Consider the following 16,570-nt stretch of genomic DNA (forward strand, 5'->3'; position numbering starts at 1 on the left):
TAACCGGATTTTTCTTTCGACTACATTTTAGGAAGCGAAAGGGAAAATGCACATGAATTAAAGACTGGAATGTGGTTACTAAATAATTTGCTAAAAAATTAGAATCTTTTTGACTATTCTCACGAATGTGCCAATCAACCTTAGACAAATCGCGTTTGAAATTTTCAATGCTGTAAGATGGGTATAATCTGACCGTGCGGAGGATTTTATTAATTGAGTTTTGCGTTTTAAATATTAAGTACTGGCCCTTGTGATCTGATAAACATGGATCGATCACACCTGATCGATATGAGTGTTTCGGTAAATTCACAAAAATATTATCAAGACATGTAGCTGAACTTTCGGTAACTCTAGTATAATCGTCAATTAAAATTTCCATGCCAAAAGAATAAGCCACGGATAACATGGATATTCAACAAAATAGCAATTATTATTGTGCCTTGCATGATACATTAAAGATTCGATGTAAATGAACGCGTGGCTAATAAAAATTCAGATAAACGTGACATGGAAACTACAAACCTTACCTTGACTTTACAGTACAGGGAAGGGAGTTTTTAGCGCGTCGATGCGGATTGTAATTTGAATGCTAATTCTCATAATTTCCAACTGGAAATGTCATTTTAATGATGGGCAACATCATCATCATGAATTATATTGAATGAATTTATATTTATTGAAAATTTGTACTTATATCTCGAATGTTGCTGTTCTATATTTACGTTATTTACATTGTGCAGTATTGACATGTCAAAGCCACATTTGGTACTCTGACAATAAATGATTTGATTTGATTTGAACATGGAACAGTCTTATCTCGAAAGAAAATTAACACGTTAAAAAAACGCGCCAAATGAGGGGAGTAACCCATACGACACACCTGTGCATGATGACCGTGGTACCAAACGTCAACCGTACAACGACGGGCTGGAGTACACTACAAACTATACCGAGTGAGGCTGGTATCTGGGGATTTTTGAACATGAAAATGACAAATCTGGAATTAGTTTTTGAAAATTCGAAACCCTGGGTTTATTTGGAAAAAGTGATTCCCTCTATCACCCGATTTTTTTTTACATGCGGTCAAGTAACACCCTGTGTAGATTTTAGTTGCTTTCAAGAACCACAGCTTCAACGTAATGGCACATGGTGTAATTCAATCTAAAAACCGATTACAATAATAATGTTGCATCATTTATTCCTATACCTACACGATGCTTTACTTCTTTTCACTATCGAAAAAGACAATACAACGCGTAAAGGATACTCATTATCGCTCAAGATCGACAAACGAAAGGACTATAATAAAATAGAATACTTCGCATACTTACTAATACTAAAGATCGCGGCAAAGACTACTTCATTAGCGCGCGCCGCTTAGTTAATATTAAAAAAAGCTGTGGTTTACTGAAAAAGTTTTCATATAAGTCCTTTATTCTTATACTTTTTAATATCGAACATTAAAAAATTGTAGGGGCTCCAGAATAAAAGTATCTTTAATTAATCCGAAAACTTCCTTGTTTTACTTTAACTTCTGCATAATGACCTGCGAGGAAAGCAGAATTAATTAGATAATGCGCTATGGATATTCAAAATCTTTAACCACGTACAAGAGAATGAAGTGTGTGTTTGATCCAGTTAGCATTTGTGGAAAATCCCGTGAATAATCAAGGGTAGCAAAAAAGAAGTAGGCGGGAAAAATAGGAAGATCGAGAATTATTGATATTAGCGTAGTAACGTATTGTACCTACGTATTTGTTTTGTGAATCGTTTAATTCATTGATAAATAAAGCACTATTAAAATACCGTGTTTTACCAATTGTCGATGCTTTTTTTCATGGTGCCGAAACCCGGGAAAGAGGAAAGTGAATCGTGGAACTTTAATAACGGACAATTCGGTTTCTAACGGACGTGCCGGTATTGACAGTTAAAGTGTAAAAATTTGATTAACGTCATAACGTGAACTGTTTGTCAAAAATAGTGCATTAACGGAAGCATATTATCATGAATCAAGCGCTAAAGAAAACGTATCGGACGCAGCTAACGAAACTTGTGGATCGGGCTAACGAAATGTCTGATGATAACGCGCCGGTTGACCACAAGGAAGCTATTGTTTTAATTAACAGACTGAAATCGGTGAACGACTCGTTAAAGCGCGTAAATATTGAAGTGGCAAGTCAGATACCCGTCGATAAGGTTCAATCAGAGTGCGAGAAAATTATCGAATACGAAGATAAGGCGGTTGCAGCGATTGCCAGGTTGGAATTCGAACTATCAGGCGCGGGTGGAAAATATGCAGCCAGCATCGCCGACGCCGAAGAAGACGGGGGGTCCATTACAGCCGAAGGACGTGCAGCCAGAGCAGCTTCTACAAGGGCAGAAACCAAAAGGGCGGTGAGATTACCCAAATTAGAATTAATAAAATTTAACGGTGATTATAAAATGTGGCCTGCCTTTTGGGAGCAGTTCGAGACTGCTGTTCACAATAATAACGATCTAGGGGAATCTTCTAAGTTTACATATTTAAAGTCTGTTTTAACTGGAAATGCTTCAATAACCGTTCAAGGTTTAACGTCCAGTAGTTCAAGCTATAAAGATGCAGTTGAGCTTTTAAAGGAGCAGTACGGAAATAACGAAAAAATTGCCGATAACTACACTCAACAGCTGCTAGCTTTAACTCCAGTCAAAACCAAAAATGATGTAGTTTCATTGAGAAAATTATACAATACAGCTTCAAAAATAACGCGATCTCTGCAGACGCTGGGAGTGTCTCCACAAAATTATGGGATGATGGTGAAATCTATTTTATTAAAAGCACTACCCTTTACTATGAGAACTGAATTCCTCAAACGACAGGTTACAACTAATGATAATGATGATAACGAGTCTGTTGCTGGAAGTGTCATAAGTTCTAAAGAAATCTCATATGAACATCAAATTTCTCAACTTTTAAACTTTATTAAGTTAGAAGTAGAATCAATTGAACAGGCTAAAGTTTTGGAAGATGAGCCTAAAAGTAACGAGAAAAATTCAGTTCACAAAAATAGATTTCAGAAATCTAGTGATAAAACGTGCACAGCAGCAGGTTTGCTTACATCTGTAAAAGAACAGTGCTTGTTTTGCAACTCTAACGATCATGGCGCGATGGATTGTGATAGCAAAATAACGCTGGCGCAAAAGAAAGAGATTTTAAAATCTAAAGGGCGCTGTTTCCGATGCACCAAGTCGAATCACAATTCAAGGTTTTGTCGAGTAAATGTATCTTGCGTAAAGTGTAAAGCGAAACATGCAACGTCTATGTGTGATCCAGAGTATCAGAAGAAATCTGCCACTGTAACTGAATCCACGAAAAATGACGCATCGAGTAGTAAATTTGAGTCGACAAATTTGTTAGCGAACGGGTGCTTAGGCAAAATAATTTATTTACAAACCGCTTGTGCACAAATAATAACGAACAGTGGCGTACCTAAGAGTTTTTTACGTATGGTTATAGATGGAGGTAGCCATTTAACTTTTATCAAAGAATGTGTGTCACGAAAGCATAACTTACCTGTTATAGGGACACACAAAATATCGATAATGCCTTTTGGAAAATCTGAAAGGGCTCCGGCTCGCTTATGTCGAAAAGTATCATTAACGTTGAAAAGCGAGTATATTAACGATGAGGTGACTATCAACGCGATTGAAGTGCCCGAAATTTGTTTTGATTCATTGAGCGCACCGTCATTAAAAGAACCATTGATACATGAGTTCAGCATAAATTATCGATTAGCGGATTTGTGCGACTCTAACGTTAACGTTCATCATGGAATATCGCTTTTAATTGGTTCTGATTTTTATTGGAAGATAGTGACCAATAACACGAAGAAAATCACTGAAGACTTGATGGCGATCGAAACCAAATTTGGTTGAACAATTCACGGTGTAGGCAGCGGACATTTTAACGAATACGCGTTTTCGGTCGGGATTAACGTGGCGAACATTTTACACGTACAGTGCGAGCTCGATTGTGAGACTGTTGGTAACGGGTTAGAAAACTTTTGGACTCTTGAAACAATCGGGATAAACAATGATAACGTGACGGACAAATCTCATACAAAACACTTTTTAGATGAGAATATAACTTTTGAAAACGATAGATATTGTGTTGCCATGCCTTGGATAGAGCCAAACGTACGGGTTGATTCTAACTTTAACGGTGCCTTCAATAGGCTAAAGTCATTAACGCGCAAACTCAACGAACGCGGCAAACTTCGGGAATACGATTGTGCGATGCGTGAATACATGAACAATGATTGTGCCGAACTTTTACCGGAAGTGACAAATGACATTCGAATTTATTTTATGCCGCACCGGGCGGTATATCGGGATGACAAAGACACTTCAAAATTAAGGATCGTGTTTGACGCGTCGGCGCACGCCCCTGGTATGCCTTCGTTAAATGACGTACTTTTGCAAGGCGAAAATTTAGTGCCGTTTCTTTTACGAATTTTAATGAACTTTCGTGTCGGACGAGTTGCATTTACAGCCGATATCGAGAAAGCTTTCTTGCAAATCGCTATAGCAGAACGCGATCGTAATTCTCACAGTTTTTTGTGGTATAGCGTTCCTATTGATGACGTCAATAATCTTCCACGAATATCAAAATACCGAATGAAACGTGTAACGTTTGGGATTAAGTGCAGTCCCTTCTTGCTGGCGGTTACACTTAAGAAACTTTTACAATCGCAGCCGGAAAATCTAGCAGACACTTGCGAAATTTTGAGGTCTTCATTCTATGTGGATGACTTGGTAGTAGCAGTTGATAACGTAACTCAAGCCGAACGTATTTACTAAGAGTCCAAAGAAATTTTAGCTAAAGCTAATATGAATTTACGTAAGTGGAACAGCAATGACGTTTCGCTCAGAAAATTGATGAAACGCGAGGAAAACGTTAATGCCAAGAAAGTACTTGGAATTTTATGGTACCATAACGATGACGAGTTAGCAGTAGATATAACTTCAGTTTTATATGAAATCGATAATAAATCTATAACGAAACGTGGGGTGCTACAAATAGTATCGAAAATTTATGATCCACTTGGCTTTATGAGTCCCTTTTTGGTAAGAGCAAATAAGATATTGCTCCAAGAAATTTGGAAACTTAAGGTCGACTGGGATTCAACCACACCTGATAATATCACCAATGAATGGTTGAGATGGTGTTTTGAACTGAAATCTTTGAAACATTTTTCGTTTACCAGATGTGCACTCGAAGACAGAAACTCCGAAGTTTCACTTCACATTTTTGCGGACGCGAGCCCAAAGGCGTATGGAGCAGTGGCGTATCTCAGAGTAGTTAACGAAAACGAAGTCGAATGTAACTTTATCATGTCTAAGGGTAGAGTAGCTCCAATTGACAAAAAGGGAGATAAGAGCTTAACGTTACCAAAACTGGAACTCACCGCGGCAGTCTGTGCAACTCGACTTCAGAAATTTATACTTGAAAATATTGACGTTAAATTTCATTCCTGCACTTTGTGGACAGATTCGAAAATAACGATATATTGGATCATGGGCAAAGCTGACAGGTGGAAACCGTATGTTCGCAGTCGTGTAACTGAAATTAAGAAGAACTCAGTTGGAGTATGGCGCCATTGTCCAGGGGCAGAGAATCCAGCAGATTTACTAACGAGGGGTGTAACATCTAAAGGTCTTATGACATCGGAAGTTTGGAAACATGGACCTAATTGGCTGAAATTTAAACCAGAAGAATGGCCTGAAGAAGATATCGCGATAGGATCTGAAGCATCTGTTTTGCTCGTACAAGGAGAAGAAGTAATCCAGAATAACGAACCAATCTTCAAACTTGAGAGATTCAGTAGTTTGGAGAAAATCTTTAGCATTACCGCTTATGTTAAAAGATATTCCCATAATCTAAGAAATAAAAAGAACAAAAGAACTGGAAGCTTGAAGGCTCAAGAGTTAAAGGAGGCTGAAAGATATTGGATAAAGGTAACTCAAGGACAGCATTTTTCAAGTGAAATAGCTGACCTAAGAAGAGGTAAAAAAATTGAACCCTCTTCTCGAGTTTTAACGCTAAGTCCCTTTCTTGATGAAGACGATATAATGAGATTAGGAGGCCGTTTACAGGAAAGCTCCTTACCGTACCAAACGAAATATCCTGTGGTGTTACCTAAAACGTCATTTCTAACGGATAAACTTATTTCGAACTCTCATGTTTCCACAATGCATGGTGGAGTAAACGTGACGATGGTACATATAAGAAAACGATTTTGGATTTTACAATGCAGGCAAAGAGTAAAATCTATACTGAGCAAATGCATAATTTGCAAGAGATTACGAGCAAAACCTGGCAATGAACCTTTTGCACCCTTACCAAGAAGTAGGGTGTCTTCAGCAGAACCATTTAAGGTAACGGGCCTAGATTTCGCTGGACCTCTATACATTATCAACGAATCGAGGCGGCAAAAGGCTTACATCATGCTGTTAACGTGTGCTGTGGTACGTGCCGTACATCTTGAAATAGTTCCTAATCTAACAGCAGAGAGCTGTATTAACGCATTTAGACGGTTCATTTCAAGAAGGGGAGTTCCGGATATCATTTATTCAGACAACGCGAAAACATTTAAGAGAACAGCTTTAGAATTGAAAGAATTATACAAAATAATTTGCACCGATAAATTTCAAAATTTTGTCACAGGACGTTGCATTGAATGGAGATTTATTGTGGAGCGCGCCGCGTGGTGGGGCGGATTTTGGGAACGAATGGTCAAAACTGTAAAAGATGCTCTAAAATTGTCACTTGGAAAGAAATCCCTTGATTGTGACGAACTACAAACCATCATTTCAGAAATTGAAGCTACGGTGAATATGAGACCGCTTACCTACTTGGATGATCAGCCCGAAAATTTAATGTTTTTGACACCAGCACATTTCCTTTTGGGTAGTAACGAATGTGGATTTCATATCAACACAACCATCCGGATATTAAAAGAAACCAAATTTTGCAAAAATGGAAAAAATCGTAACAGTTAACGCAGAAATTTGGAAGGTTTGTTCAAATAACTATTTGCAACAATCACGACTGTTCCATAATCAACATCAGTTCAGTCTAAGAAGATATAAGTTGGAGATGTGGCGCTTTGCTACATGACGATAACGTACCAAGACTACTTTGGAAGTTAGTCCGAATAATGAAGTTATTTCATGGACGTGATGGAAGAGTTAGGGCCTGCGAAGTGAAAACTGCCGACCAGACCGTTTTGAGACGGCCAATTTCAATTACTATTTCCCTTGGAAATCACTGGGCCGGGGAGGATGTGGAAAATCCCGTGAATAATCAAGGTAGCAAAAAAGATTAGTTAGAAAAATAGGAAGAATCGAGACATTATTGATTTAGCGTAGAAACTACGTATTGTACCTACGTATTTGTTTTGTGAATTCGTTTAATCATTGATAAATAAAGCACTATTAAAATACCGTGTTACCAATTGTCGATGCTTTTTTCAGCATGAAGCGTAGCTGTTTGTGTACTTACCAAAAGTAAAGTCCTACTAAATGCCAACTGAAAGATTTTTGTACAAGATGCAGAAATGAGCCAAGTGGGTGGTGGGTTGATATTAGTAGAGACAAGTCACTAGTGAACGGTGGAGTGAGAACATTGAATGTTACATGTTGTGTCTATACGTAATAAATTCTCATCACAAGATTTACTTTTGCGATCATAAAAACGTGTAAAGTGAGAGGCAACAATTAGTCATCTTTCTTTGCTCAATACATTACGTAATGGTTCTAACTGTAATGCGGTTCAGGTAGTATCTGTACTAGCCAAAGTAAATGTTTTTGTATTATTTACTTCAAACTAGAAACTCTGGAGATTATTTGAAAAGTGCGCAATTCAAGTATTCATACTTAATTAGTGTCTATACGCCATATACAAGTTTATACCGGTTTTACGAATAGGAGGTAAAGACCAAGATATCCTCATTACAATTGAATTAAGGAGATTAAACAAATATACATTTGTACACCGCAAACTACTCCCTTAAAATATGTAAAAATATGCCCAATCCCCACAGAATTAGCATACTTTCTGAACCCGAATGAAGATTTCAAAGATGCAAATACTGGTAGTTGGCTAGGTGTGTTTTGCACTCATCAGTTTTTCATTAACTACCCAAGGACGAAAGTAATATTGTATCGAGCTGCACGTATATTGAAATACCTAGACAGGATTGGTCACGCTTATGCAAAAAAAATCTCAAAACCTCGAACAATTTTATCTTAACAGGCGACCCTTTCAAATGGAAGTAATTTGCATGATTGGTCCACCTCTGACCGCTGAGCATTCGACCAAAACGCAAATTATTCCCTTACATACGTAATGGAGGGTTAAACTTCTCGTATTTGACTTTTAATTAAATAAACAAATATAAATTCTTGTGAGAAATGTCATTGCCGCTTTCCTTTACGATTTCAATAGAAACGCTAAGTGGAAAATGTTTCAATAATCTGCTGGCAGAGACTTTAATTAAAATATTTATGACAATACGACATTTTAATAACGGTCTCAATTTTCATTCATGCCCTTTACTTCAAAAGTCCGATTACTTTTTGATAATGAAAGATAGTATGTACTTAACGTTGTTTTTCACATCAAGAGATAATTTTTTAAGAAGTAAACATACCGTTTATCATCAGTATCCAGAATATCCCACAGTTTGACGGTTGATTCCAACAAAACATTCTTAAGGAAAGTTCGAGAGTTTCGAAAACAATATTCACAAAGACGCGATCCACTTTTACATAAAATGCCACAGATTTGCGCGAAAGAATTTCAAAGACTGAGTCATTTGCTTCAAAATTTCCGGATCTTGTAATATAAGCGTCTGCGCCAAATTCCTTTTATGTAGTGATAACGCCAATGAATCATTTGCACATCAGACAAATAGTGCATTAAGACAACGTTAATTCCTCCAAAACACGTGACAGTGTAATCGTTAAATGACACCCAGACTCCGTTTTGCTAGACTTTAAGTTTCATGAAATGTCAGTGTTCAAAATAAACTAAATCAATAAATTTAGTAGACGTTACTGAAAAAGCATCCCTAATGAACGTTGTTTAGTTTCTTAAATGAAATTGACTTTAAACACTTTCACTCACCCCTCAATGTAACCCATGAAAAAATTTACACGTGTAAGGTAACGTAATGATGTCTTGTATGTTTTTTTTTTTTTTTTGATATATGCGTCGGCGTGACAACCGTAAACACGGCTCCCCGCGTTGTTATAATTTTGAGCGATTTTAAAAGGGATTACAATCGAGTTAAAACCAAAAGTAGTGAAGTGAGAAAAAGTGCGGAAGTGTGACTTACAAAACCTTAAAATTAGTTAAATTTTAGTAAAATTTACAAGCACCTGCAGCTACGTTACAAAGTGTATAAACATCAACAACATAATAAAACCTTGACCAGTATCTACTGCATACAGCGTGCTAACGGTAAGTGGGTACTACAGCACACCTATCGTAATAACAGAACTATTTTTTCGCGAAAAATATTTATACTAGTTAGTAAATGAGTAAAAACGTAAAATCTGATGCAGCGAGAAAACTAAGTGTAGGCTCAATAGAAGAATTCTTATTCAAAAGGAAAAGAGAAGAAGAAGAAGGAAAAGGTCAGGTAGCAGAAAAATTTGACGCCTTCAAAAAGAGCAAGGTGATGCAAAGGACACCACCCACCGCAAGCAAAACAGAGAAACAAACAGATAATAAAGCAACAAGTATGGAAAGACTAGAGCAACTGATTACAGCGATGACCTTACAAATGCAAGAAGTTAAAGAAGAAATCAAAGAGGAGATCAAAAGCGCAAGAAGCGATATAAGAAGTACAAACGAACAAATGAAGAGATATGGTGAAGAAATAAGGATTTTAAATGAAGAGCTGAAGAAAAAAGAGGCAGAGTGGCAAAGCGAAAGGCAAGAATTACGACAAGAAATTAACCAACTCAAAAAGAGACTAGACACCCAAGACAAAAACACTAAGAAGAATAACATAGTAATTAAAGGATCAACATTGCAAGGAAATAATATGAAGGAGCAGGTCAAAGAGTTTATAGAAGAGCAAATTGGAATAAAGGTAGAGGTAGAATGTAGAAACAGCGTATAAGATAGGAAAACACGAGACTAAAGTAATAGTAGCAAAACTAAACAATTTTGAGCAAAAAGTTGAAGTGCTTAAGCATAAATACAAACTTAATGACCAAAATATATACATTGATAGCGATCTAACCCAGGAGGAGCAAAAAGTACAGGCCATGATAAGAAAAGTTTCTAAAGAAGAGAAGGCAAAGGGAAACAGCACTAAGGTAGGCTACAAAAAATTGGAGATAAACGGCGTGAAATATGTATGGGATGAAGAACATGGAAAACTTAAAGAGGCAAAAAACTAACGAAAATAAGACCAAACGGATATTTGACGACGAAAACGGCTACGAAAACGAAAATGAAGATGGAAAACAATATATTTTTGGCAACCTGGAACGTAAGAGGCACTTATGAGGAAGGGTTAATTAACGAGCTAACAAACCAACTAAAAAGATACAAAATAGATATAATAGCGTTGCAAGAAACTAAGCAGAAAGGAAACGAGGTTTATGATATTAATGGTTATACTTTCTTCAAGAGTGGTGGGAAAGACAGAAAATTAGGGACAGGTTTCATGGTAAGCAATAAACTAACGACAGCGGTGACACAGTTTACACCCATATCTGACAGAATATGCTGTTTACGACTTAAAGGAAAATATCAAAAAATAAGCCTCATCAACATTCATGCACCGACAGCAGAGAAGGAAATAGACGACAAAGAAAGATTTTACGAAGTATTGGACAATATACAGGGTGTTTTTTTGGGAGCTTTAGTTAAAAGTTTCTGGGAAAGTAAAATAGGTAGGTTTTTGAAAATTTGTACTTAGGAGTTACTCTGAAGGCCGAATCGATGTAAAATATTTTCAAAATGGCCGCACTTCCGGAAACACCGGAAGTAGATAGTAACTTCGTTATTTTAAATGGCAACCCCTATTTTTTATTGCATTTTTGGATTCTACGTGAAATTTCAGTTCTTTTGATACCCATATGTCGATATCTGCCATTTATGGTTTTTAAGTTATTTTGACTTTAAGAAAAAAAATGGCGGATGCAGATGGTACCTTGATAATTGATTACTTGAAAACGGTTGTAGTCATGGCAACCTATTTTTATCAGTGAATAGAGAATGAATAGGGCTTTCTTTTAGTGCACTTAAAACAAAGTTAAGTTGCATACAACCGCACCTATGGAGATCCAAATTTAAGAAACTTCAAAGTCTATAAACTCAGTTTTTTTAAATGGAATGACCATGTTCTTAATATTGCATGAGATAGAGAATCGAAATTGGCATATTTTGACTATACATGTTCCTATAGCTATCTTTAACAGTTTCTGATTTATTCCCATTCCATTGAATTGATCTCGGAATTGATGCCATTTTTTTCGCATTTTCTTTTTAGTAGTTGGCCATGATCTTATAACAATCGAATTTTAAACAAATCAAGGAATGGATTCTTTAATACCATTGATTCTAGTTCTAGTCTAAATAATTCATTAATAAATAACTCATTTATTAAGGATATAGGACGGAAAATTTTTGAAAAATCTAAACAGAGTCGTTCAACTGAATTTCTTAAACAAGTCTGGAAATTAAGAGAGGTAATGTGATATCTGTTCTAGCAACAATTCCATACCAAAAATGTTTCAACGAAGTTTTTTATATTTTGCATTGAATTTAATATGTTAATCTTGCATTTGCAATTCAATTCATTTTCTTAAATATTCTCTTGTAGAGCTTTGTATCACTTGTGCTTCAACGGTTTGTAGTGCATTAGGGGTACAAAATTTCCAAAATTCATACAATTTCGTTCCAGTTTTCGAATGAATGTACGGAAAGCACGCGCCGCGATTCTGCCCATTTCACCATAAATAACAATTAAATTCCAAAATAGGTGAAACCACTGCGAGTCATTTTTCGATTTTTGAAAAACTTATGTTAACCTATAACAGTGGGTGATGGATTAGTGTCACTAGATTTGTTTAAAATTCAATTGTTATAGAATCATGGCCGACTACTAAAAAGAAAATCCGAAAAAAATAGTGTCAATTCAATAAAATGGGAATAAGTCAGAAACTGTTAAAGATAGCTATAGGAACATGTATAGTCAAAATATGCCAATTTCGATTCTCTATCTCATGGAATAGTAAGAACATGGTCATTCCATTAAAAAAAACTGAGTTTTTAATCTTTGAAGTTTCATAAATTTGGATATTCATAGGGGCGGTCGTACGCAACTTAACTTTTTTTTAAGTGCACTAAAAGAAAGCCCTATTCATTCTCTATGCACTGATAAAAATAGGTTGCCATGACTACAACCGTTTTCAAGTAATCAATTATCAAGGTACCATCTGCATCCGCCATTTTTTTTCTTAAAGTCAAAATAACTTAAAAACCATAAATGGCAGATATCGACATATGGGTATCAAAAGAACTGAAATTTCACATAGAATCGAAAAATGCAATAAAAAATAGGGGTTGCCATTTAAAATAACGAAGTTACTATCTACTTCCGGTGTTTCCGGAAGTGCGGCCATTTTGAAAATATTTTACATCGATTCGGCCTTCAGAGTAACTCCTAAGTACAAATTTTCAAAAACCTACCTATTTTACTTTCCCAGAAACTTTTAACTAAAGCTCCCAAAAAACACCCTGTATATGAAAAAATCCCCAGATACGATCTAAAAATAGTGTTAGGCGATTGCAATGCTAAAGTAGGAAACGAAAACATGTACAGGCCAATATTCGGAAAATTCAGTATGCATTTAGAGACAAACGAAAACGGAAGACTGCTGATAGATTTTGCGATGAGCAAAAATATGAAGATAAAGAGTACTTACTACCAACACAAAACGATCCACAAAGGCACTTGGAGAGCACCACATGGAAACACGATTAACCAGATCGACCATGTTTTAGTTGACATTAAAAATGAAAAACTTATTAAAGATGTAAGAAGCTACAGAAGGCCAAATCTAGACTCTGACCATTTTTTAGTTGGAATAAAGATGAAGCAAATGATACCAACTAATACAGCAATACATAATGCAAGGCAGAGGAAACAAGCAAGAATAGGTATACAGGAACACAATTCGCAAATAAAATTTGAAAAAGCAATGGAAGAAAAGTTAAAAAGGAAAGAACAACACAAAAGTATAGATGAAAGGGTGAAGTGGATAGAAGACAATCTAAACTCTGCAGCACGGACGTGCTTTACAAGGCCACACAGACCAAATAAGGAATGGTACGACGCTGAATGCCAACAAGAGGTACAGCAAAAAGAAAAAGCCAGGATGAAGATGTTGCAAGCAAATACAGAAGAAAACATACGCAACTACGATGAGCACCGGAAAAAGTGTAAAGCAATATGCAGAGCGAAGAAAAGAAAACACCAAGCTAAAATATTAGAAGATATAGAAGAAAAATATAAAAACAAGGAGATTAAAAACTTTTACCAGGGCACAAAAAAGGTCAAAAGAGGGTTCCAGCCGACAACAAAAATGTGTAAGGATAAAGATGGGAATTTAATAGGAAATCAAAAACAGATAATGGAAAGATGGGCGGAATATTTCGAGGATCTACTCAACAAAAGTCGAGAAAACGAGAAACCATTACAAACGAATCTATCAGCACAGGCAAGCAACGAGGCACATGTCGAAGCTCCGGAACTGGACGAAATAATAAACATAATACTCAAGTTAAAGAACAATCGAAGCCCAGGAGCAAACGGAATACAAACAGAAATGATGAAATATGGAGGAAGAAAGCTACATGTACAAATATTTGAACTGGTACAGGAAATATGGAAAAATGAAAAGATGCCAAAGTCTTGGAGCGAAGCATTAATCTGTCCACTTTACAAAAAAGGTGACAAACAAAACTGTGAAAACTATAGAGGAATAGCTCTGCTAGATACAATGTACAAAATCTTAGCCACTTGCATAAACAACAAATTAAAAACTTACTCAGAAGAAATACTAGGTGAATACCAATGCGGTTTTCGACAAGGACGATCAGTAGTAGACCAAATATTTGTACTAAAGGAAATACAGGCGAAAAGTTACCAGTACCAACTCCAAACGCACCTTCTGTTTATCGATTTTAAGCAAGCCTACGACAGCATTAAGAGAGAACAACTATACATGGCGTTGAAGGACCTTGGAATACCGCATAAGCTGATCAGATTGATAAACATGACCTTACAAGACAGGACAAATATGGTGAGAGTGAACGGAGAATATTCAAGAAAGTTCGGAGTCAAGAACGGTTTGAGGCAAGGCGACCCACTGTCAACTACTTTATTTAACCTCGTGTTAGAAAAGATTTTGAGAGAAAGCAACGCCAATCGTCAAGGCACAATTTGTCACAACAGGCATCAAATCCTCGCATTCGCAGACGACTTAACAATCTTAACAAGGTCAAAAGACGAACTACAAAATACTGCAAAGAAGATTATAACAACTGCTAAAAAAATAGGATTAGAAATCAACGAAAACAAAAGCAAATATATGGTGTGGGACAATAAAAAATGTGACCAACCATTTAAAAATCACAATAGACCAAAACAGTGAGTACCGATTTTCAGAGGTAGGTGTGTTTGTGTATCTAGGGACAGTAATATCAAAAACACCCGGGAGTGCAGATGAAATTAGTGCTAGAGTAGCTGCAGGGACCAAGAGTGCTTTCGCGCTAAAATCAATAATAACGGGAAACGTGTTCTCTAGAGCAGTGAAACTCCGAGTGTACAAAACTATTATAAGGGCGGTAGTGACTTACGCATCTGAAGTGTGGACGATAAGAAAACAGGAACAGTTGTTACTCAGTATATGGGAAAGGAAAATTCTGAGAAAAATTTATGGAGGTAAAAGAGTGGGAGACACATGGGAACGGAGAACAAACAAAGAAATAAAGGAGCTGTATGACGATGCTGATATAGTAGGTGTAGTAAAGGCACAACGAATAAGGTGGATGGGGCATTTAATAAGGATGAACCAAGAAAGAGTTCCCAGTAAAATTTGGACAGCAGAAATGGGAGGTAGAAGACGAGTAGGAAGACCCAGAACCCAGTGGAAAAAGGAAGTCGAAGACGATCTAGCGCGACTACAGGTTCGGGAGTGGAGGGCAGCTGCTGAAAATAGGACAAAATGGGCATCAATTGTCCACCGAGCCAAGGGCCTACAAGGCCTATAGTGCTAATATATATATATATGTCTTGTATGCCTGCCTAAACCGTTCATCCGATTGCGATGAAACTTTGGAGAATAGTTGGTCGTATGTCCGGGAAGGTTTCTATATAATAAAACAATTTCCGTCTGTCTGTACGTATGAATGTCCCTTATGCTTTCCTAAACCATTCATCCGATTGCGACGAAACTTTGGGTAATGATTGGACATATTTCAAGGTTTTTATGTAAATAAATAACATTGTATACGTCCTGTCTCTTATGATGCCTCTGCCAGCTGCCTAAACCGTTTATCCGATTGCGACTAAACTTTGGGGGTTAGACGTACTAAACTATTCATCCGATTGCAGGACGGATGTCTGCGAAAGTCTATATAAGTATATAAAAATGAATCCGAATAGTGTATTCCGAATAGTGTACCCACTGTAGTGTACAGTGGGTACGACGAGCTACTCATTGGTACGGGCTTTCTCTCGCTTGGAAAAAGTGTCCCAGATAAGCATAATCTATTAAAGAAACAAAAATGTACGGTGTACTACGTAAAGTAACAACCCTCGCAATATAAGAGTGCTTTACATGCAGATATGAATGACTTAAAAAATTTCTACTGGCACAATATAATCCTGCTGGTTCTAGTCGAAACCTCAAAAGCGGAAGGAATTCTGTGGAGTATTGGACTCGATCATCAACTTTTTGAAGACACTCGGGTTTACATTAGAACCTAGAACTGCCGAAATTATCACAAACTATACTTTCTTATATGGCCCGTGGAAAAAGTACACAATGTATTTTAAATATGCAAAAAAGTGATTTGACACATTGCTTTTTTATTTCCACACCAAAAAACAAAAGATAAAAAGTTTTTGGAACATTTCTGGAAAAATACAATTTTACCTTATATCGTTTTTTTTTAGATTTAGAGAGAACTACGAGGCCTACAGACCCCATTTTACGCTTAATTTAAAGCTAATTAACAACTTCTATTTTATAAGTTCTACTCATAGGATCAATAGTTCAGCCGCAATTTCGATCTAAAGAGGGTGTAAAACTAAAATGTTCACTTTTTGGAAAAAAAGTGCCGGAATTCGGTAACTAATTGACCTACAAAGCTCGGGTTAGGCGCAAATTGTTACACATTTAATACTATTCAAAAACGTATATAGTGACTTTCGTCGAAAAATGCATAGTTAAGGAAATATAACGCAAACACTGCAAAAAGTCCGAAAATTTCGCGGTTTTT

The 16,570-nt window shown here is 36.6% G+C and overlaps 1 protein-coding gene across 1 annotated transcript; it reads left to right on the forward strand.

Annotated features, from left to right (window-relative positions):
• Positions 1–4,866: 4,866 nt before the first annotated feature.
• LOC116179518 lies at positions 4,867–7,038 on the forward strand. The gene has a single exon (XM_031499315.1). The coding sequence runs from the start codon at positions 4,867–4,869 to the stop codon at positions 7,036–7,038; it is 2,172 nt and encodes a 723-aa protein (XP_031355175.1).
• The last annotated feature ends 9,532 nt before the right edge of the window (positions 7,039–16,570 follow it).

Source organism: Photinus pyralis, unplaced genomic scaffold, assembly GCF_008802855.1.
Source record: "Photinus pyralis isolate 1611_PpyrPB1 unplaced genomic scaffold, Ppyr1.3 Ppyr1.4_LG8, whole genome shotgun sequence".
Taxonomy (NCBI): domain Eukaryota; kingdom Metazoa; phylum Arthropoda; class Insecta; order Coleoptera; family Lampyridae; genus Photinus; species Photinus pyralis.

What these genes read in the sequence shown, in the direction of transcription:
- LOC116179518 (XM_031499315.1), top strand. Translation starts at nt 4,867, where the DNA reads ATGAATTTACGTAAGTGGAACAGCAATGACGTTTCGCTCAGAAAATTG.